Source organism: Vicia villosa, linkage group LG1 (genome assembly GCF_029867415.1).
Source record: "Vicia villosa cultivar HV-30 ecotype Madison, WI linkage group LG1, Vvil1.0, whole genome shotgun sequence".
In the NCBI taxonomy this organism is placed as follows: Eukaryota; Viridiplantae; Streptophyta; class Magnoliopsida; order Fabales; family Fabaceae; genus Vicia; species Vicia villosa.
Window position 1 is genome coordinate 47,910,304 of NC_081180.1, and position 26,854 is coordinate 47,937,157.

The 26,854-nt window shown below is 29.3% G+C and overlaps 1 protein-coding gene across 2 annotated transcripts; it reads right to left on the reverse strand.

Annotated features, from left to right (window-relative positions):
- Window positions 1-14,472: 14,472 nt before the first annotated feature.
- LOC131636855 (adenylate kinase 4) lies at window positions 14,473-18,079 on the reverse strand. 2 transcript variants are annotated; one of them, XM_058907451.1, is made up of 7 exons: window positions 17,934-18,079; window positions 17,674-17,790; window positions 16,327-16,472; window positions 16,111-16,230; window positions 15,800-15,967; window positions 15,245-15,334; window positions 14,473-14,788 (listed from the first exon to the last, which is right to left on the reverse strand). In XM_058907451.1, the coding sequence occupies exons 2-7, from the start codon at window positions 17,777-17,779 to the stop codon at window positions 14,687-14,689; spliced, it is 732 nt and encodes a 243-aa protein (XP_058763434.1). In that variant the 5' UTR covers window positions 17,780-17,790; window positions 17,934-18,079; the 3' UTR covers window positions 14,473-14,686. The 2 variants fall into 2 exon arrangements, with proteins under 2 accessions (XP_058763434.1, XP_058763429.1); XM_058907446.1 differs by lacking the exon at window positions 17,934-18,079 and having other exon boundaries at window positions 17,674-17,916.
- Window positions 18,080-26,854: the final 8,775 nt, after the last annotated feature.

The window sequence follows — 26,854 nt, forward strand, 5'->3', positions numbered from 1 at the left end:
TCTGGTGCAACTATTCCTATTTTTATGGATAATTTAAAACAAGGTTACCTAATCACCGACCATTTGATGTTTGCAGTTGTTCTTTAGCCTCCCCCTCTCTATTCTTTAAAACTGGAAAATTCTGTCGTCTATTTGTCTTGTCTTAATCTTTGAATACTATAACTAATTAACTTTACTATTGCAAAATATAAAAATATTCCTTGCCTGTATTGTGATTTTCATCTTGGTACATTACATTATTCATTACCATGTTTGTAAGAATATCAGACCATTTGAAGGATTTGGTGTTCTCTACCCATAATTTCAAATCTTTTCTCTCATTCTGTATGTCAAGTCTCTTCTTGCCACGAGAAATACAGAAGACATTTAAAGAAATAAATAAAGGAAATAAATTGTGGATTGAATTGAGAGTGAAGTCTAGGAAAAACGGGTTGGTTGGGAAGAGATCCTCCTGTGAAAAATTGTTTAAGTGAAATCGGATGCTCTTTATAAAGCAAAAAAATGAACATCCCATGACTTAACAAAAAGGATAAATTCAGTCAATTTATAACAAAGACGATTATAGAATAGTAAAATTGTCTACAACCTAAATCAGGGATGCATCTTCTGATGCTTGATAAGAGAGGATGGGACTAATGTTCTTGGTGAATGCAGGAACCAAATTTTAAGGTAATCTGCATACTGGAACAATTAATTGAGGTTGCAGGTGACAGTGAAAAGAGATAGGATGGGATGCAGATGCACTATGAAAAACTGAAAATGCCTGATTATGGAGATGTAATTTTGAACGTGTCTAATATATGCACACTTCATTTAATTTTTAATTAAGCTCCAATTCTATGAATAAATTTATTCCGAAAATATATTTTTCGGAACCTTCTAAAGATAGAAAACTTGAATGTCTTGAGAAATTTGCTATTGCATTGCTGCAACAATCTCAATTTCCAGATAAAGAAATTTCAAAATTGAATTCACTTGAAATTTTTATGTTTACCATTGTATCAATTTTGAATTTGTATTTGATAGAACACAACTACCTAGCCTAAAATTTTTTGTTATAATTTCCTGTGGGAATTCAATGATTCGCTGATGCAGGAAGTTGGACTTGCCAATGGACCATGATGACAACCAAATCCCCAACTTAGAATTTGAAATTTCGTACTCTTGAATCTTTGCCACAATTGGTGATTTTTCCTCAATGGGTTCGAGGATGTACAAACACACATAGTCTGGTAATTTGTGTCCGTAAATGGAAGAATACAGAGGAAGCAGGAAGCTCACTACTGCGAGACACCCATATTTTAAGAAATGCAATTAGTTGGTTTTGAAAATGTAATTTTGGAGAATTTCCAAAATAAATTTACAGAATCGGGACGGTCTCAAAAAAATGAATGAGTTGTATTGTGTGTATGTGGTGCGTTAGGAAAGAAATTTTCATAAAAAATAGGGCCCCCACCACCACTAACACCACTTGCGTATTCTCAATATGAGAAATGTCAAGATCACTTTTTTCAACATTCTCTCAAATATTCACTCATTCACTCTGTTATTGGTTGAAATATGTGTGGATCTTACCACTTTATGTGAGAGCTATTTTTAAAGTGGGATTCACACATGTTTCAACAAATAAAAAAGTTGGTGTTTAAAAGAGTGTTGAAAAGAGAGTGTTGCTAGCACTCTTCTTTAATATATAACATGTCCACTTGTGAAATATACCAATGTTCTATTGAATTATTATTATTAATTACTATAGTATAAAAAACAATTTAAAACAATTTAAATATATTAATATGAATAATTTTAGTATTTTGTGCTTTTAATTTAAAATGTAAATTATTATTTTGTGCCATTTGTTGTCTATAAGATTCCTGGTGGAGAAGTATTTAAGTAGAGTAAAAGGAACACCGAATGGGACTTTTGATAGAAAAATAGTACCGTTGTGAGAAAATCATAGATTGGATGTTGAGGATTGTGGTTCAACTCATATTTCATGAGCCTAAATATATAATTTTTTTTTAAACTTGTATAAGTTTTTAGTTGTTTGACTTTTGATTTTTACACATTAAATGACAGTTTATCTTTGTTAATTTATTTTGTGATTGTATCTTCTTTTTAATGTTCTAACACCGCATTATAAATTAATGACTGGAAGAAAACCTACTTAATATAAATGTAAAGAAGTCATGATGGCAACCCTAGACACATGTCATCTTGGTAACCATTCTTGCCAAATGTCATCTTAATAACAATCCTCGCTACATGTCATTTGATAATAATTCTAAATACAAACCATAATAATAATTATAGAAACTCTATATTAAACTAAATAAATATATAATAATAATATAATAATAAAATTAAACCATCAATATTATTAATAATAATAATCTACTTAATATCTAATTAATAATAATATTAAAATAACAATTAATAATAATAACAAAAATAGTAATATAATAACGAACTACTATGATAATAATAATCTACTTCTACTTAATATAAATGTAAAGAAGTCATGATGTAAACCCTAACCACATGTCATCTTGGTAACAATTCTTGTCAAATGTCATCTTGGTAACAATCCTCGCCACATGTCATTTGATAATAATTCTAAATATAAACCATAATTTTACAAACTCTATATTAAAATAAATAAATATATAATAATAATATAATAATAAAATTAAACCATCAATATTAATAATAATATACTTAATATCTAACTAATAATAATATTAAAATAACAATAATAATAAAACAAAAATAATAATATAATAACAAACTACTACAATAATAATAATAATAATAATAATAATAATAATAATAATAATGACAATAATAAAATATTCATCTAACAATATTATATCTTATTATTCTAATTCTTATTTTTTTATACAAAAAAGTATTTAATTATCAAAAAATAATTATTATAATACAAATTTTTAATTAACACTATTATACTCAACAAACATTATTATATCTTATAATCCTAATTCTATTTTAATTATTTTTTTAACTATTATCTTTTAGTTATTATGTTTAATATTAAAATTATAATTTTTTATATGAACTATAAATTACTTAGTTTTTCTAAATAATAAATAAAAATCACAAATATAAAAATTATTTTAATTTTAATGAATACAAAAATTGTAATTAATATACTATATTGATGATAATATATAAACATTAAAAAGTAAAATAAATGTGTTTAATATTTCTACTCGACAAAAAAAGAAGATATGCTATTCAAAATACGTTTTTAGAAAATTACGTGTTTTCTAAATAAGTACTCAAATTTTTTTTATAATAAATTTTTAATGCATTTTTTTTACAATATTTGAATATGAAAATTATCAAGTACAATATTTATTTAGTATTACTGTACTAATTTTTTTTAATAAATCATTATGACTATCAAAATTAAATAAAAATAAAATTCTATAAATCATTATTTTCCCCATATTTAATTATAAACACTTTAGATATTTTTTGAATTTATTTAAATATAAATATTTTATGTTATTTTTCAATTTAACTTTGACCATTATTTTTCTTTTAAAAAAAACTATAATCAATAACTCTCTAATTGTATTAATAAAAATATTTAAATATTAAAAATACCAGTTACAACATTTATTAAGTGTTATTATACTACAAATATTAATAAATTATTATATTAATTAAAAGAAAATAAAAATAAAAATCCTATAAGTCATTGTTTTTCCTTTACTTCATAGTATTAATTTTCTTATGGGACTAAAATATTTTCTATAAATATTCACGATTTGGATCACACAAAAATTTATTATTATTAAGATATTTTTTAAATATAATCATTTAATACAAATATTAATTTATATGAATAATAATTTTTATTCTTTGTTGAACCAACTTTTAAATATTTTGTTCATATTTCATAACTACTCCATCACTCAATTACAATAATAATAATTAATGATAAATTATAATTAGTTGAATTGTGAGCAGAGACGGATCCAGAAATTTTAATAAGTGGGGTCAAAGTTAATTTTTTATATTCAAAAATTAAAATCAAATAATATAAATATTTATAAAAAATATATAAATACTTATGCGTAAAATAATGATAGTGTATATTTAAAAAGTTAAATATTACAAAACAAAATACCAATGTATAAAAAAAACGCGGCATCTTTTGACACACTATATTCCAACCAACTACCAAATTTAAGAAATCAATCGGGATTGAACTTGCGTAAAGACTTAACAATTTGTTGTTGTGGAAAATTAAATAGGAGATTTGTGAAGGAAAAAATAAAGTAGTGTGTAGAAGAAGAAGACAAAAATTGATTAGAAATAAAAGAAATAGGCTTTTGTAGTGTACTCTGCTCTGCAGATTTAATAAAAAGAAACTTTCACATGCCTTTTTACCTTCCATTTACTTTTGAGAAAGACAAAAATAAAACGAAAAAATAAAATTTAATGTCAGTTTATGTTTTCTAGAGGCTTGAATTTAATGTAAATGAATGGTGTGGTGACATGAAAATCTTTTTTGTGGGGTCAATATACCAAAAATAATTATTATTAGTATTAAAAATAAAAATTAAGTGGGGTCACTTGACCCCAATTGATACCACTTAGATCCGTGCCTGATTGTGAGTTACAATTTTTAATCTTATTTAAAATAGGGTCATGCTAACGAGTGCCCCAGGGGCACTCTTTAAGGATTCCAAATATTGAAAACGCTCTTTAAATAAATCAATTATTCAACTTCCAAATCATTAAATACAAGTATATTCAAACAAAAACATACTATTTATTTCTTAAAAAAAGTCAATTATTTCAATTTCTAATACATTAAATACAAGTACTTCAAAACAAAAACATACCTTTTTAAATTCTTAAAGAGTGCCCCCGGGGCACTCGTTAGCATTTCCCTTTAAAATAATATTAATTAATAATAAGTTTTAATTAGAAAAATCGAGAGTACAGTTTTTAATAAGAGTTATTTTGTTTTTAATAATCATTATTGTATATATAAATACTTATTTGATGAAGAAATTTTACATATTTATACTATATATATTTCGGCTAAGTCTTCATCATTCTCTTCATACAATTGATACTTTCAACTACGATTTATTTTATACAATTGATACTTTCGACTATGATTTATTTTATATTGCAGATGGTTCAACTTATTTTATCATAACAATTATCTATATTTTAACTATAATTTGTTTTCTATTTTGGATTGTAGATCCTCATTCTTCTATTCTAACCATGTTCATAAGGTACCAACTTTTTTTATTGTGTGTCAAACTTAAGATTAAACTTTATTCTATTATATAAGTTATGTCAATAATTTAGTTGTATTATTTTGTAATAATTTTTTTGAGAATAAATATAATATTATGTTATCTACTTCTACATTGTTCTCTTTTTTTTCATAACTTAATTTGAATGTAACAATTTTTAGATGAATGAAAAAATAAAAAATTTATATTGTTGATACTTCTGTACTTTTACTATTTGAGAATTATGTGAAAAATGGAAACTCATGTAAGTACATGTCTCTAACAAAAATATTTTAGAGATATACGTGCCTGATTTAATTTATTTACTTAATTATTGAAGATCTCCAAAGGCCTTCAAAAAGAATTTATGCATACAAAAAATATTTCTCATTTGTAGTATATTTTATTGTGTAAAAATGAGAATGATAATAATGACATATTTTGATATAGTCATGATATATATTGCTTTAATTGTAATAAAGAAAAATATTAATGTAATTTTAGTGATTATTATGATAGATTATTTAATAGGTATGTATTTTTCTTATTTATAATTGTTAGTTTAATATGAATATATAATATTTAATTTAAATAAGATTGATATGAAATATATTGGTTTATTTTAAAAATATATATTGTAATTTATTTTTATTTTTATTTTTTGTTATAATTTAATAATGATAATTGAAGCTATAAAAAACTAACAATTATGTAAGAAATAAAAAGATAAATGATAAGATAAATGATGATAATGATAATACTAATTAGATTTATAAAGCGTACTATGCTATAATGCTTAAGAGGTAAGAATAATAATTGTTCTAATATGATAATGAATATAAATAAAATTATATATGATATAAAAAAATATTATATGATAGAATGGTATGATAACAACTTATTGTTATATCAAGTTTAATTATTGATTTTGACTAAAAAAATTAAACAAAAATACTTTATTTCAGACTTTAAATCAAATGTTGATACGTACGACTTAAAGTTTTATATGTAATTTTTTTAGTAGTTAGTTTATGGTACTGAATTTTTTTTAATATAGTTCTTTTTATTTCTTCAAAACAAAATAGAAAAAATATAAAGTTTATTTATATTTAAAATATTATTGATAATGACATATTTTAATATAGTTATAATACATGTTGTTCTAATTGTATTATAGAAAAATATTAATATAATTTTAGTGATTGTCATACTATATTTTATTAGTTATAATTTTAAATAAAGAATTAAATAATTTATTATTGTAATTATCAAATTTAATTCATAACAGTTTTGTTTTAATATGAATTGTTGAGTAGTTTTAATTAGTTACATATACAGATTTTCATTTTAAATGTAATAATGAGTATGTGAGAGGTCATGGGTGTTACTAAAAATTTATAAAGTAAAAAAATAAAATAATTAAATTAGAATAAATGAGTGGTAATAAAGAAGATAATGAATTTAAGATGTTACTAGATAGACATAAAGTAAAAGAAACAAATAATAGGAATACATATTTTCAAAAATAAATCAAATTTATACAAAAATTTAAATGTATAAAATATGAAATTTTATAATTATTATAAAATTATTATTTTATAAAATCTTATATAAGAATATTAACAATTATAAATATATAAAAAATTTATCTAATTTTTTTTATCAAAGTAAAAATATAAAATTTATTTATATTTAAAAAATAATTTATAATGACATATTTTAATATAGTCATAATACGTGTTATTCTAATTGTATTATAGAAAGATATTAATGTAATTTTAGTGATTGTCATAATATATATACATTTGCATATTCGAACAATGCTCTTCCATTCTTTCTATGTTTATGTTAATAGTTTTCTCTCTCTTTTTCAAAGCATTATAACCAACAAAATAGTTGATTTTTATTACACATCATTTTAATAATAATGTCTATTTATATGAATAATAGGTATGATTATTATTTTATTTTATACATAAATTAAATTTATAAATTATATTATTATTATTATTATTATTATTATTATTATTATTATTATTATTATTAACTATCTCTATATATTCTTTTGAATTACATAATTATTTGCGGAAAATAAAATTTATTTGTAAGTTATAATCGCTTTAGTTGTAAGTTCCTAAACTCTATTTTTTTTAAAGTTATGTAATAATAGAGTATTTAATTTAATATAATATATAAGTAATAAGTATTATAAATAATTAATTTATTTTTTAATAAATGAGAAATACGAGGACTAATCTACAAATTTTTTTTATCATAAAAGTATATTTAAGAATCAAAATGTCACTATTTAATAAAAAATTTAAGATAGCTTCTTCACTAAAAAATTAATAAAGTTTAAAATCATTAATGCCTATAAAATTGAAAGAAAAAAATTCTTTAAAGTTTTATTTTAATTTTCAAAATCATTTCTCCTTTAATTTAATTATTTGAAGTAAAAATAATTAATTTATTGAGATGATTAACCCATAATAAATAATAATTTTCTATACTGAAATAAACACTTCATTAACCAGGTCACAATATATCTCTTCCACTATACTAAACACAAAAAAAAATCATAAAAATATGAATGAAGTTACTTGATTAACATAAGAACACCGAAGAAAAATAAATATAGGTAGATATTTATGATTTTAAAAAATAAAAAATATCTAGAAAATATATGATTTAAAACTTTTTTTGGACTTCACATTGAATAAGAAATTTCCGAGGTTTTGTAAATTATAGACTAAACACTAAAAAAATAATTAAAATTTAGATTAATTTACTGTTATATGTATTATGAATTTCATGATTAATCACAAATATTGTCTATAAATAATTTAATATAACACTTTTTATAATATACCATTATTCACGTTAGTATGATAAATATTTTAAATTTAAAAAATATCATTGAAATTTTTTATATAAATAAATTATTAAGGATTTTCATATTTTTAAAATTTTGTTTATATTTTATAAAATTGTAAAGATCGTTTAAGCATATGATATAATTTATATATATAAATTATTAAGGTAAAAATTCTAATCAAACCTGTGCCGTGCAACGCACGGGTCATAAATCTAGTTTAATTAATCCCCTTTATTTGGAGATAGATAAGAAAAAATTTTAAATCTAGTTTTAACAAAATATTAAGTTTGAAATTTTTTATGAATAAAAACTTTGTAAATTTGGGGTAATAGTTATCCTTGTCATAGATAGAAACTTTAAACTTTTTATTGAGAAAATGAAAGAAAAATGTAACTATAAAATGTACGCAAAAAAGAAAAAGAAAAAGAAAAGAAGGATGAATAATCTTGTAAAAAGATAAAAATAATATCTAGTATCTAAATATTAGTACTAATACATAAATCTATCATGTGTATGCAAAAGTAAAACCGGGTGTTTTTAAAAAGTCATTTGCTCAACTTCAAATTTTTGGGATGTAGAACACTAAAACACAATTTTAGTGAGAAATTGCCTGCGGTGACTTTTAAAATAAAATTTCCAATATGTCATACTGTTAAAAATTTCTCAATATGACTCACTTTTTTTTACACAGTCAGCTATTTTTGGCTGAGGGTATTTTAAGAGGTAGCTTCATCAAGACCCTCTTTTATTTTTTACGTATTTATTTAAGTTAATTTTTTAAAATTAATATAATAACAAATATAATATTTTAATAATTATTTTAAATTCATTCTTTTTTACCATTTCTTTTAAAAAATAATTATAATAATTATAACATCCTTTGACAGTAGACCCGCATTCAATAAAAATCTATTGATTTGTGTGGTGATTCTCTATAAATAACATATTAAAATAAGCATTGTTCATCTCACTTAGCATTTATCCCCTATAATCATTTATGTATCTGCTATTGTGTTTTATGGGCATGAAAATAAAATGAGTGTTGGTCTAGATCCGCATTAGAATTTTAGAACATTGATTACAATCATCAACATGAATTACAACGTTTAAAGGTGAGAAAAATAGAATATTATTGTCCATACATAACTCTGATCGATGATGGCGCTTATGGTACGTTTCTGTATTATTTGTGTCGTGTTGAAGGTGATTTAGATGTCTATTGCATGTTCGAAACCCATAGAAGAGAATTAAATAGAAGACTTGAAAATTCACTTGATTTGGTTGTTGTTGTTGATTAATTTATTAAGATAGACGTTAGAATTTGTTGATGTAACTTTACTTTGTAATTGAAAGTTTTTAATATTAAATATATTTTATATTGTTTGCTCCAAAGACATTACATAACATAACTAAAAATTTGATCATATATTTTTCATTAATGATTTTGATGGTATGGATATATCAGACGATACATCACATCAAAACTAAGATCTATCTTTCAACTTTATTGGATCAAGATTAACTGTTTTTTAGTTATGCTTTTGGATTTGGCTATCAAATTTAGTATTGAAAAGGAAGGGATGTCGGGCGAGATGATGACTCTCTTTCAAGATATGCATCTCGAACCTGATTTCCAACTGACACTGAAATTGGCCCTGAACAAAATGTGCCCCTCCCCGGTCTCAAGAACTCGAGCGGTCTTAAGTTAATAGGTATTGGTAGCCGATTCATATTGTATAGATGTTGGAAAGCATAAAGATCGATCAATATTTTGATTGTAAAACATTAAGATGTCAATGCTTAGTAGTGATTGTGTTCTCGGTGGGTTTATCGTTAGTGTTCTAGTGCAAATAATATATCTTTGTTTTTCAAAGCACGTCAAGACCAAAACAAAGCAAACAAACGTCTGTTTCCTCCAAGATCGTAACGTGAAGACTTGAGTAGGGGTGGGAATAGGCTAGACCAGTAAACAGAGACCTATGACCTAGCCTACACAAGTCAGACCGGCCATTTTTTTAAATAGAAAAGACCTAGACTTTCTTATAAGCCTATTTAGCTAAATAGGCTAGGTCGCGAGCCATGAAAAAACTTTTTAATCCTATAAGACCGACCTATTTAAATAAACATGAATACACCTATGATAGACTACATATCAGATTTAGACTTTTAATTTTTAAGCAGATCAGACTCAAACTTAACAAAGTCTAGCTCGATCCAACCTATTCCCACCTTTAAATCTGAGCAAAAGAAGATGTAAACAAAAACATACTAAATGTGAAATAGACGGTCATTTTAATGATTAATATGTATTTCATGTTTAAAGTTAAATTTCACCATTTTTAATATAAGTTTTTATATTTTTTTATTTAGTTTGATAATTAAATTTATAAAAATATTAAATTAAATAATTATTATAATATTTTTTTAAAAAATATAATAAAAATTGATTTATTATATATATATATATATATATATATAATAATTAAAATATTATTTTATTATTAATATATTATAATTATAATTATATTAATTAAAAATCTAATTTAAATCATTAAATTAAAAAATAATAAAAAGTCCTAGGCCTATGGTTGGCAGGGGATCTTCATAAAACTACCGAATAGAATACTCGGCCATTGAAAGTGGGTCAGATTGATATATTTTGTTAAAAGTAAGGCATATTGAACATTTTGTTTTAAAATAAGGACTTTTATTGATCATTAGTAGTGAAAATAATCTATGACATGTTATAATATTTTGATCTTAAAGAGATTGAATATAAAATTTTGATTGAGTTATTTTTTACTTAGTGAATTGTCTAAAACAAAATTAATATACCCGCTCGGGTATATGATATACCACCAGATATATTTTTAAAGCAGTCTGTCTGACTAAAACCGATAAATCAGCTCGGGTCTATGAATTATCCCCGAGTATATTTTTAATGGAAAATGAATTAACCACAATATCATTTCTAATTCAGACTTGACATGCTTCTCATTCCCATTAACTTCAAAGTTTAATGGCTGCTTTACATAAACTTCTTCCTCTAAAGGTCCATTGAAAAATGTAGACTTCACATAAAGTTGGTGCATCTTCCAACCCTTGTAAGCTAAAATCGCCGCAATCAGTCTGATTGTTTCAAGTCTAGCCACAAGTGCATAAACTTCATTAAAGTGTACTTCATGACTTCATGTCCTTGAAGAAAGCTTTTTGCAACCAACTTTGCTTTGTACTTGGCAATTTCACCATCTGGTTTCAATTTCAGTTTTAAAATCCACCTTACATCAATTGCTTTCTTGCCTAAGTTCTCAACCAACTTCCATGTTTGGTTTTTCTTAATGGCCTTGAGTTACTCCACCATTACAACTATCTAATTTTCATCATTCAGAGCTTGCACGTGATAGATTGATTATGCCTCAACAATCATGGCTTCCTCAAGAAATCTCTCATAGTCATTCAGCCTGATTGGTGAAGCTCTAATTCTGCTTGATTTTCTCATTCTTGATTATGTGAAGGCTCAGATGGTGCAATTTGTTCCTCGTCATGCAGAGTAGTTCCGATGTGGCTTGAACTCTCACCTTTTTGCACTGAGTAAGTCGATCCACATCCTTGTCATCGCCGTTGTCTTTATTGAAATAGAATTCTCGAGCATAATGATCAAACTTTTGACAAAAATAACATTGGACCCCCAGTTAAGATTATAAAGGAGATCATACAAATTCAAAGTAGATTTTTATGGTGTGGAGATGAGGAGAAAAGGTGCATTAGTTGGGTGAGTTGGAACAATATTTGCAAACCAAAAGAGGAGGGTGGTCTTAGAATAATACATATTGGTTACTTCAATAAAACTCTATTATGTAAATGGAAGTGGAGAATTATGAAGGAAGAAGGGTCCGTTTGGAAGCGTATCCTGGGAGCTAGATATGGTGACTAACAACATAATGTGTTGATGGGTGGGAATCCAATTTTATGCAGAAAAGACTATGTTTGGTGGAAGGACATCATGTTAGCAAGTGTGCTGGAAACTAACTGGTGATTGTTTTACAGGTAATTTAGTCTTTGAACTTAGGTTAGGAGAGAGTATTTATTTCTGGCACAACAAATGGGCGGGCGACTATCTTCTCAAGAATCGGTTTACTGCCCTGTATAGACTATCTTCGTAACAGGATGGTAAGGTTTGGGAGATGGGAGTTCTTCAGCTGGGAGATTGGGTGTGGGATATTAAAGTCGATTCCGACGTACTGCTGGGAGATCCACTAGCAGCCATGGAAGCCATTGAGCTTATTGAACTTTTATCTGCTGCAAAACCTGATGGTGCGACAATGGACAAGGTCAAATGGAGTTATTCTCAAGATGGGGTTTTCTCGGTTAAGAGTTGTTATAATTTATTCCGGGATAGAGACCTCAAAGACGTCGTAACAAGCGATAAACAAATGGCATTGAAGATGATTTGGGGAACAAGCATACCTTCTAAATTAAGGTGTTCGGTTGGAGAGTAATTCTCAATAGATTGTCATCTAAGGACAATTGGCTAAAAGAGAGATTATTCTTACTAATGAAGACAAGGTTTGTGTTGCGTGTTGTGATGCTTTTGAAGATCTTGAACACTTATTTTTCAGTTGCAGATTTAGCCAAAAAGTTTGGAGCAATATTCATATATGGGTGGGTTTGGAAAATTTTGAATAGTTTGTCTGCTTAAATCACCCGATTCAGTTCGCACAAGCATTGAAGGGGAAGGTTAAAAAGAAGAAGGTCTGTCTCATTTGGTTGGCACCAACTTGGTCAATTTTTAACGTGAGAAACAAGCTGATTTTTCAAGATGAAGCTCCTGTGTTGGATGATATCATTTGGAACGTCAAAACTGTCTCTTGAATTTGGCATGTTATTGGCAATAGAAAATATAGATGCAATATTCTGTAGAATTGGTTACATTCTCCTCTAGACTTTCTTTGCTTTGATTAAGAATTTGTTTGTTCTTTGCTGTAATTGGGTTGGAGTACCCATTGTACTCCTATAATTTAATAAAATATTGCTTAAAAAAACCATAATACTAAGGTCGTCCATGTTTTTTTTGGTTGGGGAAAGTTGAAGTAATTCCCTTTTCACAATATCAAAAAAGAATGAGTCTACAATAAATAGGTTCTCATTTATTATATCATCTATATGTTTAGGGTGCGTTTGTTTCAAGTATTAAAACTTCTATCCCGGGAACATTATTCTTGGGAACATTGTTACTAGGAACTTTATTCCTATCTTTGTGTTTGGTAAATATAATAAGTTCCCAGGAATATTTTTAAAATATATTTTATTTAAAATTTTAAAATAAAAATAAATGAAATAAATATATGGAAGTGGGAAGTTATTGGAAGTTATTTCTTATTCCATGGAAATATAAGATTCCCATCCTATTACATGGGAATGAAAAATGAAAAAATCAAGTGCAAATAAAACTTCCAAGAATAAAAAGTTCCAAGGCATAATTTATAAATACTTGAAACAAATATGGAAATACAAAAAATTAAAGTCACATTCCTGAAAATAAATCTGGAATCCATGAAACAAACACCCCATAGAATCGAGCAACTATTATCAAGGAGGTCTTACACCAATTTCAACTAATAGGCGCCACATTTTTGGAGGAATCTTGCAACTTTATTGGTTTTGGAATTGAGGTGAAGGGTTATCTCATGGTTTCTCCTAGCCCAATCATACATAATTTCTCATGTTATCATTCTTTGCAACCTTTGATATTACTTGGATTATCTCTTGGACCTTTCCTTCAAAGGAATTATGGCAGGACTATCTGTTAGCAACCATCCGCAAGAAAAGAATGGGGAGAAGAAAAGAATGGGCAGAATTGAGCCTATGTATGTCAATCGTGGTTTGGGACAGATAAGTATAGAGTTCGAACTCTAGAGCCCGTTGTCCGCCTCTACTTTTGGATTGAACAGAAAGTAGAAGCATCATTTTAAAATCTTCTAAAGTTTAGTTCAATATAGTTTTACTTTTGAAAATATTGGCCTTCAAATCCTACACTAATTTAAAATTCGCAGCAACTAAAGTTAAGCAGCAGCCACCTTTAAAAACAATCAACTGATTCTTAACACTAAAATATTTTTTTCTGAGCTGTTAAACTATGGGACCAGTTTCAAGTTCAACAAAAATTGAACAGTTACAAAACTCACCATGTTGAGTTACTCAAAGAACCAAACCCTATGCATGTGGATATGATAACTTGCCAAGTTTTAGTTTGCTAATAAAATGGCAGTTGTCTCAGTTGACTTGTAAAAATTAGAGTAAAAAAATCTTACACAAAAATAAAGCTGAATAATGGTCAATAGACAATTCATTGAGAATTAAACGTGCTACATTCAATAAAAATTTATTTAAATAACTCTTCAAATCTTAGTTTGAAAAAACCCGGCGTTTGCAGCAAAGTTGAAAGGGTGTGTAAATTTCAGAATGTATTACTAGAAATTTGCAGACTAAATTCCTAAAAAATCAACAACAGTTCGAACCCGAGGGTCCAACTCTATTGAGAGAGCACTTTTTCGACCTCAACAGTCACCTCTTTGGGAGGCTTTTCAGCATGGAGACTAGCAACAATGCCCTTCTTTGAATAGTAATCAATAACCTGCATGCCCAATGCACATTTTTTGTTTAAGACCATGAAAAACAAGTTACAAAGAAAATGCTAAGAAATAATAGGAAAAGGAAATAAGACTAGAAAAAATATCCATAGATGTTTCAAATCTACTCATAAAACATTACAAATCAAAAGAAAACTGCTTAGCTGAACTAGAGTGCAAAACTTACAGAGATAGTCTATATTGTATAAACTTTTAATTCAACGATTAGATTTTTAAAAATGTAATCAATAAAAAGTTTTTAGAAGTACTTATAGATATGTGTGTGCGTGAGTGTGTTTGTGGGTCGAATCCATAGAATGGTTATACCCACTGTGGGTATTTTTAGCAGATACCCAATGAATATGGGTCCAATCGTCATTCCTAACAAAATAATTGCTGAAAGCTATTGTATAATTGAAGTTTAAGTTTTACTTTCGTTGAAAATGGATTCAGAATTATACCGGTTCAGTTTGCTTGTGAAATGCCTCAAGTCTTGACTTAAGAACAGCTGCAGTGTCATCCTTGCGCTGAATAAGAGGTTGACCAGTAACCTGAAAAAGACAGATTTAGTATGAAAGTAGTCATGGGAGCTTAGCTTAAAATAACACGCTTGTAGTATGAATTTAGTAACCATCTCAAAACTAAAATCATTTCCTAACAAAAATTCTTAACAATGTATATTTGCATCTCATTTCATTCATCATTTGCAAATGCTTAAGTCTCTATAAGCAAAAGTCATACTTAGAGTGAGTTTGGATAAGCGTCTGGCTCGTAGAACAGATATAAGCATCTGATTTCTACCTTACAAAAAAGTCCATACATAATAGTAGATGTTCATAAAGAGTTAGATAAGGGAGGTATGATAAAAGTCAAGGTGCAAAAGGTTATTTTAAAACTCCTGGGATTATAAGATCCTTTTAACTTTTCTAATTGGCAAAGTGCTTATTGAAAAGTTTATTTAAACCTGATATAAGGCAATTAACATTTCGCAGGCCTAAATATAGATGCAGACTTACATCATCAACACCAGGAGCCTTGGGAGGAGCAAACTTTGTATGGTAGGTTCTGCCACTGGGAGGGTGTATCCAGCGTCCAGTAATTCTTTCCTCAAGGATTGCGTCATCAATTGCGAAATTGAGCACTTTGTCAATTTTGGTACCTTGTTTTTCCAGCATCTCATCAAGCTGCAACAAAGCGAACAAAAGGAAGGTTCATAGTAAGTAGTAGAACAGCATGCAATTCAAGTCATTCTGCTTTTTACATACAATCCCAATATTTCGAACAAAAGAAACTCACTGAGTAGCTCAGATGTCAAACAATGCAATACCTTCTGTGCTTGGACCACAGTTCTTGGAAAACCATCAAGAATGAAACCTTTCTGACACGATGGTTTCTTAATTGCTTCATCAATAATTCCAACAACCAAGTCATCAGAAACAAGTTCTCCCTGAAAAATTATAGCATAATGTCAGATTAGAAATTCTACCGAAACACGGTGTAAAACAATAGAAGCACAGTAATATTGTATACAAAAAGTCCTTACCTTTTCCATAGCTTCTTTCGCCTTAATACCAAGAGGGGTCTTAGCTACGACAGCAGCTCTCAACATATCACCAGTAGCTAAGTGGCATAAGCAGTACTCATCCTTAATAATTGGCGACTGGGTGCCTTTTCCAGATCCAGGTGGGCCTGCAATAACATTTTTAAGTTACACTCTACTAGGACTTTGGAATCTAGTTTCAAATATGTATTAATAAATGGATTCTCAAACGATGAATATTAAATATAATGACTGGGATGAATATGAAGAACAACCTACCTAAAAGGTACAACAACTCAATAAGTATAACAACATTGGAGTATGATATATGGTACCAAATTAAATTACAATGATGCTATAGGCACGATTTGAAATATAGGTATGAACTATTAACACATTAAAATTTTCATTTTAGCTCTTGTATTGCAATGTAAACCAATACTATTTGAAAATTCAAAACACTAGACTCTAAGACAGACAAGGGTTGGAATCGGGTCGCGCGGATCTCGCGATCCCAAGATCCAGCGCTTTTCTTCTGAGCATCATCCTTGCCGCCATCTTCCACAATCTTTGAAACGCTCTAACACAGACCAGTTGCTGGCATGCAAGATCGTACGATTTCAGGAGTTATGGCACGATCCTGACAAACATGATCTCGATCATTAACGAATAAGTCAACTGCTGATATTCCAACACAACACGTGTGCGATTGTTTATGCATACTTAATAAACATCAACCATTGATTATTTCAACGACTGTTTTGAGATCACTTATTTTATCATCGCTATAGAGGAGCCAAATCCCAAACGGATACTCCTAAAATCAGTAAGGGTAAACTAAAAAAACTAACAAAAGTGAAAAAAAAAACCTGAAAAACATAACAAAAAAACAACAATACAAAACAAATCTTGTGCGAGAATCTGAATTTGAAACCTAATTGAAACAATCTTTAGCCAAATTTTACTTACCTACCTGAATAGCAGTGTTAAGACAATAAAACACAAAATTTAATTATCTTCTCCAGTAACTGAATATTAAAGCTTATTGTGCCAAATTGTATTAACTGAAACTACTCGAATTTCTCACTGAAATCCCTATTATACAACAAAATCAAAGAAAATTTCCACTAATTAAATTAAAAAAACAGACAATTGAGAACACCATGGAGTGACATAAAAAAACCCTAAAAACCGCATCAACATTCCTAGGCAACAAACATCATATTCCGGAACAAAACATCAACCATTTCAATACAGTTTCATTTCGAATTTCCGGATCTGAATAACAAACGACCAAAACCAAAATGTCGATAGAATAAAACGACACAAAGAGAAAGATGAATGAATTACCAACGAGAATAAGACGCTTGTCAGGTTTGGAGGAACACTTGAGCCGACGAAGTAGCTCGGTCATGAGATCGACGGAGGGAACATCTTCCAAGGTAGCGTTCGCCATTACAGTTTTCTCTGTAAATTTTGTGCAGAGAGCACACAGATAAACAAAGAAACAAACACGCGTAGCAGAAACTGAACAACGTCGAGAATTCTTATGTTTATGTATAAGAGAGAAAAGAAAAAAGATGAAAGGGTAGTTTTGTCTTTTTATCTACCTGGGTTAGGTTGGGCTTCGGACCCTTCAACGCTTACGCTTCTAACTCAAGTCTTCGTAATCACATTGGCTTTGTTTTTAAATTTTGCCCTTTCGTTGGTTACATGTGTTAGGTGAGTGTTTTATTTAGTAATATTTTTGTTGTTCTTGTTGTTTGGGTTGGTGAATGAACATTACTTTATAATTATGTTGTTTATCAAACAAAAAGGTCTCGTCAAACATGTACTTAAAATACATTAGAATATTATTTATTTTTTGTTTCAAGCTTTTCGAACTAAAGAAGCTTTGTTAAAAAAAAACTAAATTTATTACTAGGGATTTATCATGTTATTAAAAGTCAAAAAGAGGGTGACATTCTCAAAAAAATTTAAAATAAGACAATTTTTTAAACTAAAATGATATTTCATTTATACCATGGTTGAGTCTTATTGTTAAAAGATAGTGGGTTGTCTCGGATAATATTTCATGTGGTATTAGGGTTCGAACTCGGATTATTATATGTTCTCTCTCTAAATATTTGTTTGAGTATGTATTGGTAAATAGGTCAATAGCAAAATAAATATTTAAATAATAATATCATGGTTGCATAGTGTTTGTTCTGGTTTAGGTTGGTGAGTTGAATAAATAGTATAATAAGGTCAATTACTCACAATAAAAAGGGTTCAAAACAACCTCTAAGTATAAAGGATCGTCAGATCAAGGTTAAAGATCAACAGACATCAACATTCGAGGACAAGTGTCTCGGGATGGAAGGTCATAAAGATTTAAAACCCTATAAGATTATTATAAAGGGAAATATGTATAGTTCCCTAGTGTACATATTTTTTAATCCTAAAATACCTTTCACATCTAATTGTCATTCAGTTGGGTGTCATAGTGTTTGCAAGTGTCACCTCCGACGTCGAACCGGAAAGTCAATGCATCAACCATAAATTGGAGTACACCAATAAATCTGAGTTCTTTTTTCATTAGTGAACACCTTGAGTATTTGCAAGATCAACGACGCCTTCTTTAGGAATCACTTCAACAACACTTACTTTCTTTTTCCCGAAATTCAAATGCTACATTATGACGACAAAAACTTTCTATATATCCCTTATGGTTGACTCTTGACACGAGTACGACGTGACTGCAGTTGAAGGAGTCTCCCCAGGATGATGGAGGCAAAAAGAAAGAAGTTGATTCTGCCTTCTTACTTTTACCCACACTTTGGAGGGATCTTTAACCAATGAGACAACATTCACATTGTAGTTTGCATTGACAAGTAACTGGAATTGTTTGAGAATATCTAACCATAAAATTTTCCCTTTAATACAATGTGGGAATCACATCCAATGTATATGGTGACCCTCCCCACTCAAACAAAGAGATATAGTTTTTCCTAATGGAAAAACATAGAGAATATTCAATGAACCTCCTAAAGACTCACTAGTATATGAGAGACCCACATTATCGTTCTATATATGATGGCGAACTAGTTAAACGTGTATCAAACCATCATGTACCCATACTGGCAATGGCAGACCATGAGGTTTGACGTGTGTTGGTGGACAAAGGGAGCTCGTGCACATCATGTGTGCATAAATGTACAATAATTTGGGCTTAGAACCAGTATTGTGATCCTATCATGGAGGAAACCTCCCAATCTTTTATAGTACCAATAGAAAACTCTAGGCATACATTGAATTCTTTATGGTTTTGGAATGAAGAAGATAGAAGAATAATCAATGTAAAATTCCTAGTAATTGTGTGCATATCTATTTAAAATTGCATCTTAGGAAGGTCGAAATTATCGGTCCTATGAATAATATCATTAACAATACACATGAAAGTGAAGTTCCATATCAATGCAGACCGAGTCGTGGTGCTCAAATCTTATTTCCCTGCATCTCACACATGTTTCATGGACCTCTAATCTAAGCAACAAGTGTTAGAGGAGAACATGATTTCGAGAGTAAACCCTGGAGAGTTGGTAAACCTAGACGCTCGAGTAGAATAACGAACTTTCAAAGGGACGGGGGAGACAAATAAGCGCAAGAATGAAGGTAAAATGGTTGAAACCTCTTTTAGATTCCATCAAAATCCACATTAAAATGATTTGTCAAAGATCATCATAATTGGGACAAGGTTCCCAGAATTTGTACTAGAGAAACTCAAGACATGCTTGTAGAAAAACCATGATTTATTTGCTTGGTCAACTAAAGAATGCCAGGGTTTAGTACTGTGGTGGCTTGCCACATTAGCTCTCAAGAAAAATGTCCCACTTTTGTCTTAAAATCGGAGGAAGAAATCAAATGAGAATGTTGGAGCATCCAGGAGGGTCGTTAAAGTGCTTCTAAGAGTTGAATTTATAACCGAAGAAAATATAATACATCACTTTCCAACAATGCTCTCGTACAAAAATAAAACAAAAAGTGGCATATGTGTGTCGACTATTTGGACCTAAATCGAGACTTCCCCAAAAGACACACACCCACAACCAAACATGGACAAGCTTGGCAGTAACTCTTTAAGGTTAAAACTTTTGGCAATCATGGATGCATACTCAGACTACAACATAATCCTGAGATTTCCTATCGATTGCAACAAAAGGAAAAATTTAAGATAGAACATGGATTTTTTTACAACATCATGTCTTTCGATCTCAAGAACGCATGCATGAGGTACCATAGATGATGAACAAGGTTTTCAATAACCAGATAACTGACATGTTTGAAGCCTACATAGATGACATGATTGTTAAATCCATGTAGAAAGACTAACACATAATCCATCTAGAGGTCGTATTCTAGAAGGTCAAGAGATACGACATGTGTTTAAACACAGATAAATGCACCTTTAGAGTAAGTACATAGAAATGTCAAGTTGTGGTTGAAATGGTGGTCCCAAAAATAAAAGAAAAGATTCCAACAACTAAACGGCATGTTAGAATATTCGTCGCAACTTATCTCCAATTTCAGTCATTATGCTCTACCATCTTATAAACTATTAAGGAAGGAGAATGCATTTGAATGGAAATTAAAGTGTGAGACCGCCTTTGCCATACTCAAAGAGGTATTACCACAACCACTCTTTTTAGTTTGTCTTGGTGACATTGATACATTTTTATCTATTTCTCTATCTCGTCGGAGGTTGTGGGGTTTGTTTTACTGAGGGAAGGTGAAATATCTTAAGATATGGTGTATTTTATTAAGAAGATTCTACAAGGGCTAGAAGTGTGTTATAAAAAGATGGAGAAAATTGCTTTGACCATTGTAACTAGGACAAATAGGTTAAGGAGTTATTTCTTGACACACCTCGTTGAGGTAAGGATAAACTATCCCATCTAACAAATAATATTTAAACTATATCTAGCAGGAAGGATGACAAAGTGGGTCATGGAGATTTTGAAGTTCATTTCTTGTGACCCAGGGAAACACTCAAAGTACAAAATTTGGTCGAATTAATTGTAGAAGCCATAACTAAGAAGCCAAAACACTCTTGAGGTGGACAATATTTGTATATGGCTATTATAACATGAATGAAAGGTAGTGGATTCAAACTTTTTTTGGAAAGAGACACTACTTCGTAATGGAGGTTGATGTTAGATTTTATTTCCCTACTTAACAAAAACAAAGTAGAGTGTGATCTTGCTTCATCATAATACACATAACACTCGAGATAGGAGCTGAAGATGTGGTGATCAAGTTCGGCTCGGAGTTAGACACATCACATGTACAAGGGTGATACCAAGCCAAATATGCAGCCATGAATAAATATTAAGCGATAGTAATAGTTGCCATGTTCATATTTTTCAAGGTCGAAATCATTCAAATACCAAGAGAACAAAATTCAAAAGGGGTCCTCCTATCAAAACTAGTCGACACTAAAGCTCGGGATTGCAATGAAATTGTGATCCACAAGGCATTGTTAAACCTCGACGTAAATTGCATTATGAGCATTTTTTTCAAAAGAGACCAAAGGATAACTACCCAACAATTGGATAACACTCACTATTAAATGCATAGAGGTGGGAGAAATAACAAAAGACATAAAAGAGGCATCAAACATTTGAAACAAGCCTTGTCCGTATTCAATTATTGAAGGTTGGTTACTATTAGAAAACGATGAATTGGGATGTGAAGACACACATCCAGGAATGTCAAAAATGTTAAAGACATGGTGACAAGCATATCACGCTCATGATGGGGGATGGACATTGTTGCTGGAAAATTTGTGGTGTCATATGAAAGTATACATATTCTTTTAAAGTAGAAAGTGATAGAACAGTAAGGATATAGAACCCACAGAGAGAGTAAAAATAACTTAAATTGATTTGTAAAACTATCTTTTGTAAATGAGCATGAGAAAAAAATAATAATTGTTGATGGTTGTCACAAGTTAAGTTTTTTAAGGTACATAGTGGAATAAATACTTTGGTAAGAGTAGACAAAATCAATGATTGAAAATATGTTAGGCAATGATCTATTATTATGACTTGTCTATTGTGCGTACATGATATGATATGTGTTGCCATATGAGGTCATAATGTGATCTTATGGTGTATTCCTACAACATCAGAAACATATACAAAAGGGGAAGAATTTTTAAGTTTCAATTTTAACTTTAATGCATGTTTGGTTTCATTCTAAATGTCCTATATAATTGTAGGACTTTAAGCGTAAATTTTATAATCTAGGGAATATTCCTATCCTATTATTCTCAATCACATTTATCATGAGTTCCACTTGTTGTTAGATTCCTCACAATAACAAACTTTCATCTTTTCCTAAGTTTATGAGACAAAGAATCAAATTAATAACCTTATAATGCATGATAAAATAAAACACTAACAACACATTATTTAACACAAAATACTACCTTATATTAACTTCATATTGCTCAACATAAAGGAGTTTAGCTCATGATAAGCTTAGTACATACATCAACACTAGATCCTAAGCTAAACATTCTTGAACACATAATGAAAAAGAAATGAAAACTTAAGAGTAACTTCTTATTATTATTACAATCTTCAATTAACAAGAGATGGATTCAGTCACGCTAGATGTTGGTAACTTATACTTGAGAGGATGAGATGAAGACTTATCCACTTTCGCTTATCTTGCTATATTCACCAAATTCCACCAAGTGTTTCTCTCTTTAAATTTTTGAACCCTCCTTTTTGTAATTCCTCAAAAAGGTCCTTCTACATTCAACTTCATATATGGTTTTTATGTTGTCTTGGATCATGGGCTTTTGAATATTCATGATTTATGGTCGAAAAGAATCAGCAAGTTTCCCTCACATTATTCCTTTTCGTACAATTGCAGAGACAAATACAATCAACATGTCGGAGAGAAAGTGTCTTGTGGAAGGCTAGTGGCGCAGGTAGGCAGTGACAATGTCTTTCAGCAGTCTTGTGGGTTGTAGTGGTTGTACAATTGTACATACTTTTGTCTTCTAGCGCCTTGCTCTTATCCCCTTTACTTTTCACTCAAATGCATTCCAATTCTTTGGTTGATGCCACATATTACTTAAAGCAATGAACATCCATTCCTTGCATCCTTTATTCTGTCTAGCTCTCTTCTCAAAGTCGGGGTTAAAGTGTTGTTTTACTACTATCGCTCCAAGACTCATCAAAAGTCATCTCTATAGAAGTAACAAACACATAAAAAAATCACAAAGAAGAGAATCTATTATGCTCTTTATAATTTACTCAAAAATAGCAAAATGCGCTTAATTAAACTAGTAAGTGACTGAAATAAAAAGATAAAATCAAGTATTAAGGTCTATAATAACTCACAAAAAGTGAGTTATCAGACATCATGGACCCTTTCCCAACAACTTAAGGACAGTAAAATATTTTCTCTCATTATCAATTAATTTATCAAATAAATCAAAGCAGAACCATTGGAGGCATAAAAAATAGCATGTCTTTGGAAAAGTCACAACCTAATTAGAAGCAAAAAAAAGATTTTGAAGCAAAAAGAAGATTTTTCTTTAGAAAAACAGTGACATGGTTTAAAAACATCATGGTGCAATTGGAAATTTGTGATGCAATTTAAAAGCATCATGGAGTGATGCTTTATTCGATCACGTGATGTCAGGTGGATTAACGAATAAATCACAGTTCAACTAGAAGAGCTGTGGCGCAATTTGACAGTGTGAGAAACCTAGTGCCATGGCAAAAAGTCAAAACTGATGAAAGGACTCCAAATTTTATGGTACTATAGGCAGCTGCAAGGTCAAAGAGGAAAATTTGGGATGTTATATACGATTAAAGCTTATATTTCATCTTTAATTCATGTAAAACTTCTCGAACTTTATTGTATATGATAATGAGTAGCTAAATTCTTATTGATTAGGCCTTTAGATGAATTTTTGCATCTTAAACTCATTGGATATGATTAATTGTTGAGAATATAACAAAGTGTGACTGTGGATAATAGTCCCACATGACTTGAGCATATATAAGTGGGAGAACCCACTCACCTATCAACTTAAGGTTTTAGGTGGAGAAGTGGTGTGTCTCCCACAAAGGTGTGTTGCTCAAGCGAAATGTCCCGGAAATTAACAATGCTCCCGAACTCGACCCTCCCCCGATTGTTGCGCTAACATTAATTACACTATTTAATAAAATTGCAATTCTAGTATTATTTAGTTAAATTCATGCTTAAAGTCTTTTATATGTTAAAGAATGCATTATGAATTAAATTCAAGTAGAAATTGATTATTAACCATAACTTTAATTGTTCACTCAATAACTATTATAGACATATTGAAATATTCAATTGTGATAATAGTGAAGGTGTGAAAAACACAAGAAAGGGGGGGTTTGAATTGGGTTTTAAAAACCAAAAGCTTTTCTTTAAAAATCCCCTTTAATAAAAATAGACTTTCTTCACTATTGTTAATAACATTAAAGATGCAAGAAGAAAATAACAAGGTATGTTTATGCTAGTTTACTTGAAAATTATCAAGTTAATCTAGTCCACCTGCCAAGGTGATTTTGCCTTATCAAACAAGGTCTTAATCCAATAATCTCAAGATTATTACAATGCACAAGCTAACTGCAAGTGACTCACGTACAGACTATAAGACACACTAATCTTAGACTTCTCAAGGATTCTGACCAACTGGTCCCTTAAGGAACAATCAAACAACAATTTGAAAAAGGTTTGTTTACAGTATATTTGCTTCTACACAAGCTGATAGTGAACAATATTTCAAGAATAATAGACTAAGGAAAACGTATGAACAGTCTTGTAAGAACGTGAATTAGCAACCTCTTCCTTTGGTCTTCAAGCTTATTTACAACCAATAAAATAATATATCTATTGGAGGGTGTTTTTGGAAATTCCATAAAGTTGGAAGTTTGATCATTGTAGGGGAAAATATCGTACAACGTGTCCGTCTTTTCATGGTAGTGGAGCAAAACATTCATTTTGTACCATGTACCATGTAACGTTATCTTATTTATCTTCTGGAATTCAGAGGCTTCTAACGAGCATGAGTTAGAAGTAAGAAAATAAGCCTTGGGTCATCAGAACTTCAAGTCTTTAGAGTCTTCAGAACTTCGTCTTCAGAATCTTCAGCACTTGGTCTTCAGTACTCTTTGTCTTCAAAAACATAAGTCTTCAGCATCTGGACTGTTCCTCATAATTTCTGTCTTCAAATCTTCAGAACTTGGTTTCTTTGATTGCGTATCAGAGTCACAACTTCAGAGTCTTCTGAAGTGGTTTGCTATTGTTCATAAGAACTTGTGTAGCGTAGAAGCGGAACTTGGTTTCTTCTGATGTCTTGGAAGCGCCTTTCATCATATTCAGAACCTGTTTATTAAATACTCAAACTAACAAACATTAGAGTACCAAAATTGTTCATACAAACATACTTGTTATTATCATAAAAAATCAGAGGTATTATTGCAGAACCAATTATTGTTCTAATAAATAGGAATTAACGTTCAGGAAAACTTTTTTTAACTATGAACTCACCTAAGACAATAGGGGGGTTGTAATTAAAAGAGAGGGTGATGTATCAAAAAATTGGTTATAACTAATTTGTTAATGGGTTAAAAATGTTTTTAGTCTTTATAAAATTACCACAAATGACTTTTAGTCCCTATAAAAAAATATTGACTTTTAGTCCATATAAAATTACTTTTGCACGCAGTTTTAGTCCCTCCACAGGTAGTAAAACTGCGCGCAAAAGTAATTTTGTAGGGACTAAAAGTCAATACTTTTTTATAGGAACTAAAATCTAAAATTGGAATATTTATAAAGACCAACAACATATTTAACCTTTTGTTAATTTATCATTGTACTAGATAATCAATGTTAGGGAATAAACCAAATTATCAAATAATGTGAGATAAAGGATTCGAAAAGTCCTGGTGATTTTTAATCATTATCAAATTTATCTTATTTTATTTTCGTATCTACAAACCAAAACTTTTAATACAAAATCCCTCAATTTAATATATAATAGTGTGGTTGAGTCAAAATTGGAATAGTTCTAGTGAATACGAACTTTTAAATTATTTCTTAACAAAAATTTTGTACACTTTCTAAATTGTTCATCAATTTTTTGGCGTTGTTGTTAGAGTTGGTGATTAATTTCAACTAGTCAATTAAATTATTCTTGGATTTACTAAGTATTTTAGTTTTTGTTAATTTAAATTAAAAAAATTGTTCTTATTGAGTTTTTTTTTTAATTGTGCCTTGCTATGAGAATTTTTTTCTTAAAAGTTTAATTATCTAATTTTAAAAAGTGTGGCTGCTCGTTGTTGTTAGGGTTTGTGATTAATTTCAACAAGCAATCAAATTGTTCTTTGATTTATTAAGTATTTCATTTTTTGTTCATTTAAATTAAAAAATTGTTCTTATGTGCATTGCTATGGGACTTTTTTTCTAAAAAAATTAATTGTTTATTTTTAAAAAG

Excerpts from the sequence above, each read along its gene's own strand:
- LOC131636855 (XM_058907451.1), bottom strand. The coding sequence starts at position 17,779 with ATGGCGAACGCTACCTTGGAAGATGTTCCCTCCGTCGATCTCATGACC. Across the intron at positions 15,968-16,110 it reads CTGTGGTCCAAGCACAGAAG|CTTGATGAGATGCTGGAAAA; the intron begins GTATTGCATTGT and ends GCTTTGTTGCAG. Across the intron at positions 15,335-15,799 it reads AGGCTCCTGGTGTTGATGAT|GTTACTGGTCAACCTCTTAT; the intron begins GTAAGTCTGCAT and ends TGTCTTTTTCAG.